This window comes from Poecilia reticulata, linkage group LG17, assembly GCF_000633615.1.
Source record: "Poecilia reticulata strain Guanapo linkage group LG17, Guppy_female_1.0+MT, whole genome shotgun sequence".
Lineage (NCBI taxonomy): Eukaryota > Metazoa > Chordata > Actinopteri > Cyprinodontiformes > Poeciliidae > Poecilia > Poecilia reticulata.
The window spans coordinates 29202719-29207669 of NC_024347.1; the positions used below are offsets into that span (position 1 = coordinate 29202719).

Genomic DNA, 4951 nt, shown 5'->3' on the forward strand with positions numbered 1-4951 from the left:
GCACTGTGTCAAACCTGTTCCCCTCCGGGCCTGTGGGGGTGCTGCACTGCACTGAGTCAAACCTGTTCCCCTCCTGGCCTGTGGGGGCGCTGCACCTAGACCCACTGAAGGACGCGACACAAAAACCTCTGAAGAAGACACTGAGCGCAACTTCCTTCTTCACCAAATGTAAACGAACATGGAGTGAAGTCAGATTTCGTAGGATTTCTCTTTGATAAAAGACGAGTCATTTCTCCCGTTAGCGTTAGGCTAGTGCGTTTGTTTTGGTTGTATTAACCCAGAATCCCCTGTGCTGTGTTCACTTCCTGTTTTTGGAGCGGCCTCCGGTCTGATTAGCGCTCACATAGGCATTCCAACCGCACCAGAGTTCACTTTGGATTCACATCAAAGCATGCAAATAACACCTAGACATCGTTCACACCATCATAACTTCACGTAGTTTAAAGTTAAAAGCTCTGGCTCTATTTGAGGAGAACTGGGTCGGGTTTTACCTCCGGGCATCACAGAACCAACATCCTGGAGAGTGAGGACGGACAGCTTCTCCTCCGAGTCGACCCGGATCACCCCGTGACTCAGACCCGGCATGGACAGTACGCCGCGGCTCGGCGGAGTGGCACCCTCCTCCAGCGGCCTGACGGACAGATCACAGACCGCACACTTTTTTTTACTTTTTTTAGTTAAACTTCAAATGTTTAATTCTCAGATATTTTTCCTAAAATTGATAACTTGCATCCTTATTATGAATATTGTGAAAAATACAATGTTTATGCCATCTAACTTTGTGTTAATCGAACATTAAGATACAAGGTTTGAAACCATAGAAACATTTAAAATTGGAGAGTTAAAGGTTCAAATTAAACAGGCTTTCAGCTGTAAATTACAGCAAACGTGTGAAAACTGTGGTTCAGATGTTTTAAATCCACAAAATTATGAGAGTAAAACCACTGAAACATAGAGAGAGAGGAAAGCGTTATACTTTCTAAATCTTATTTATTTAGCAAATAAAGGATTTGCTCCACAAGCCCGGTGAAATGATTGAGGTAAAAATGGAAAACGAAGCGTTTTAAAGTCGCTTGGACTAAAGGGGAAACTCACCAAAAGTAAGTCGGGTTAAATTAGGTATGAGGATACATTTATTTTAGTTCTCATTTTTGAATTTGAATGACAAGTTGGCCAAAATGTCCTAATCTCATTTCAGAAACAATTTTCTTTAACGAGCGACAAACCAAATAGAAAATTACTTTTCCCACAAATACACTTCTTCCTTAAAAAGAGTTAAAAAGTCTCCAACAAATCTGTATTAGTCAGTGACACAAACAAAATATACAATAAAAGTAGAATTTTAATGCCTCAATGTGCACATCAGCTGAAAATATGTAGAATAAATAAATGTTCTTTTGTGTTTTTATTTATGCTCCATTATAGAAATTTAAAGATGAAATCCAAACTTGACAGGAATGGTTCTGTGGTTTATGAAGGAAAATATGTTATTGAGCTTTAAAAAGCTAAATTATTTGTTTTTGCTCATCTTGGTTATTAAGGAACCAAACGAGATCTAGAAAAACATTAAATCTGAATTATTTTGCTTCATAAAACCTGCAATGGCGGCGATGAGTCGTGTTTTACCTGCGGATGGCGACGGTCAGCGCCTCCGGGGAGCTGGCGCAGGGACAGATGACCTCTGGCCTCAGACCTTTGGTCTGGAAGACGTTGAGGAACGCATCGCAGGACGAAATCGACCCTGAGACACAGACAGCGTTACTGGGGATTCACCTTCCAGTTAAACATCTAAACTGGGAGGAACAGAAACCAATTCAACCCAGAAAAATCCAGATAAAACACCAAACATGTTTCCATTAGAGCAGGGGTGTCCAAAGTTATTATATTATAATAACGATAATATTCTGGTTTTCCTACCAAGAGTCATTAGCATCAATAAAAAATCTTTCTAAAATGTGAGTTAATATGAGCTACAGCAACGTCTAATAAAGTATTTTTAAATTTCAACTTGAAAACTAGATTGAATTTGTTTAAATACAGAAAATGTCCAAAGAATTATTTAAAAGTTTTTTCTACAAAAAACAACAAAATCAGAAAACTTTATTTGTTTAATTTTATTTTAGTCTTTCTATTATTATTATTATTATTATTATTATTATTATTATTATTATTACATATTTTTGTCTGAAATAACTTTTAACTTGCTGATTTTGATAAAAGTCTGGACACCCCTCCTCATAAACTTCCTCCTCATAAATTACATAAAAGTGACAGGAATCTGGTTTTTCCTGGGGGGGTTTTGGCTCATTTCCAGGTATAAAACTGGTGTTTCGCCTCATAAAAAGCTCAAACATGAGACGATAGAAACGCAGCGAATGTTTCCTCACAGGGATTCGAACCGTCGGCCACCACCAGCATCCGCAGGGAGCTGAGGTTGACGTCGCGCTGGTCCCGGTGGGCTACCAGCGCCCAGTGCATGTCCCGCGACTTCACACAGGCCACCTTCGCTGCAGGAAACATTAGACAGCATCTAAAGGGTTATTTATGAGCAAATTAATGATTAATTACAGTAAAAGGCATTAGCTTTCATTAGGAAAGCCCTGAGAGAAAACATATACTCATTTCTAATCATTAAAAAAAAAAGATTTAAAGCCTTTATTATTATTCTGTTGCAATCATTAATTTTTTAGTGCTCGTCTCATTTAGGTAGCAATATTAAATTAAAAAATATTTAATTTTTTTAACTGTGTAAAAAAAAAGGAAATTAATCTAATTACTCCTTAATTAATCTAAATGGGTTTTTATCCTGATAAAAATAAATAAATAAATAAAATAATATAAAATGCAATAAAAGGCATTTTCTTCAGGATCATCAACTTATCCAGCAAAAACAATTTTTTTTAAAAGTTTTACTTTTAATTCAGTGTTAATTCACGACCTTATCTTTTATTGCTGTTATAAATAATTTTTATGTCAGTTTTATATTCCACAGCAGAGACTAAATAAACTAAAATGTAACCAAATTTAATGTTTTTAAAAGTCTTTCACACTCTGTACACCTCACTGGTCCGAGAACAAACGCTAATTATTAATTAAACACAATCAATAAGTCATTGAGCCATTAGAAATAATAAATATTCATTTTACTTTAGAAAACCAAATAAATCACATTAAGGTAAATTACAAAGAAAATTAGAAAAAAAAAGAAATTCTCGCTAAGTTTGCTGGTATAAAAATAAATTTGATAATTCTAACTGACTTTGTTTCCTCCTGGTCGCTAACATCATAAAAAAGGAGGGAATCACCATGGCAACGTCTCAATTGAAAACGTTTTTGCTGCTAATTGACTCATGTCTGGGTTACCTTTGAACTGGCAGACCTTCTGGATCCAGGATAACGGGTTGACCTTCATCAGGGCGTAGGGGATGCTGATGACGTGCATCATGTTCATCACACTCTGACCACAGAAGAAGAAAAAGACGAAGAAGAGAACGGAAACAAAGAGTTTTACCATTCATTTATCTACAGATGCAGCCCTGATTGTTCATAGCTGTTAGATTTGGTATTTATCAATAATTCCAACATTTTTCTGCAGTTTTTCTTTTCAACTATTGTCTTTAAATTTGTTCACATAATTATTTGCTTATTTTGTTTATTTCTGACATGTTCACATTCAAACACTGTGACACATTTTAAAAAACTGTTTGAAAAGGAGTTAGGCAGAAGAATAAATGTGTTATATACACATTATTCTTTTTTAATTAAATTATACAGACAAAATAAATATAAATGTATTTTACTATAATTAATAACTTGTAAATATTTTTTATATATTATTTTACATTATTTGTATTCTTATAGTAAGAAAAATATTTCACAATATAATTATATAAACCTATAATCATTTTATTGTAAAAATTATTACAGATGTGTAATATTTCTTATGAGAAAATTTTAAAAATATATAAAACTAGAATAAACTATTTAATTGATAAAAAAATAAAATAAAGTACAATAAATAAATGCAAAATAAATGTTAAAATGAGGTTACCAACCTAAGAAATAAATAATAATTTTAAAGAATTTTATCCAGCAGGAAAATCTAAATGTGCCGATTTGTTGCTACCCAGTAAAAGATACAACATTTATACAGAGGATTTAGATTTACTGATGTTCTGGATAATATTGTTGATCAAATTTAAGTAAAATCATCTCTATTGGAATCAGAAAGATGCATTTAACCTGAACTTGGCATTAAAAAATAAAACAAATCAAGCAAAATATAAGACTTGTTACTTTCTTCCACAATTAAACAGAGTAAAAACGGCAGTAATATTCAGTTTTTGGTACTTTTAAGGCGGTAGAGGTTGGCAGAGGCTTTCCTTACAGTCAGGACGGCGTGCCAGAGACCCACGTCCTTCTTAAAGTCCAACACGTTCACGATGGTTTCAGCTGCAAACAGGAAGAACAAAGAATCAGCTTTCACTGCAGGAACTCTGTGTGTGTGTGTGTGCAAAGCATAAATGTTAGAAATGGGCCCCATAAGTGACCAAAAAATTGACATGTAAAAGTTTCAAATTGTGTTTATTGAAGGTGATTTTTAGTATCAACATTTTTTTTGGGACTTGCCTGATTTTTTTCTTGGATCTAAGACGTCTAGAAAGGGTGGGCCCCGCAACTCACCATTCTACTTTCAGACCCCGCGAAGTCTATAAACAAGAATGTGTGTGCGTGCGTGTGTGTGTGCGTTACCTTCTGTGTAGGAGCAGGACTGTGTGAGGGCCTGGCAGTGGGTGAGCATGGCCGTCCTCGTCACCGTGACGCCGAGGACGCCGCCGTCTTTACACGTCTTGTACTGGACGCACAGAGACAGGAAGTGATGATAATCATAATATTAAAACCATCAATTAACACAACTCTGATGGATAAGAACTAGAATATATAAATATAT

General features: G+C 35.2%; 1 protein-coding gene across 9 annotated transcripts in view; it reads right to left on the bottom strand.

Moving 5' to 3' along the window:
- Positions 1-4951, bottom strand: part of LOC103479974 (disco-interacting protein 2 homolog C) — a 171182-nt gene that overhangs the window by 20604 nt on the left and 145627 nt on the right. For all 9 annotated transcript variants that reach the window (XM_017309912.1, XM_017309911.1, XM_017309917.1 and 6 more), the window contains 6 exons: positions 4753-4855; positions 4388-4452; positions 3364-3457; positions 2388-2507; positions 1627-1741; positions 492-631 (listed from right to left, as the gene is read on the bottom strand). In XM_017309912.1, coding sequence (XP_017165401.1) covers positions 492-631; positions 1627-1741; positions 2388-2507; positions 3364-3457; positions 4388-4452; positions 4753-4855 — 637 coding nt within the window. The remainder of the gene's footprint in view (positions 1-491; positions 632-1626; positions 1742-2387; positions 2508-3363; positions 3458-4387; positions 4453-4752; positions 4856-4951) is intronic.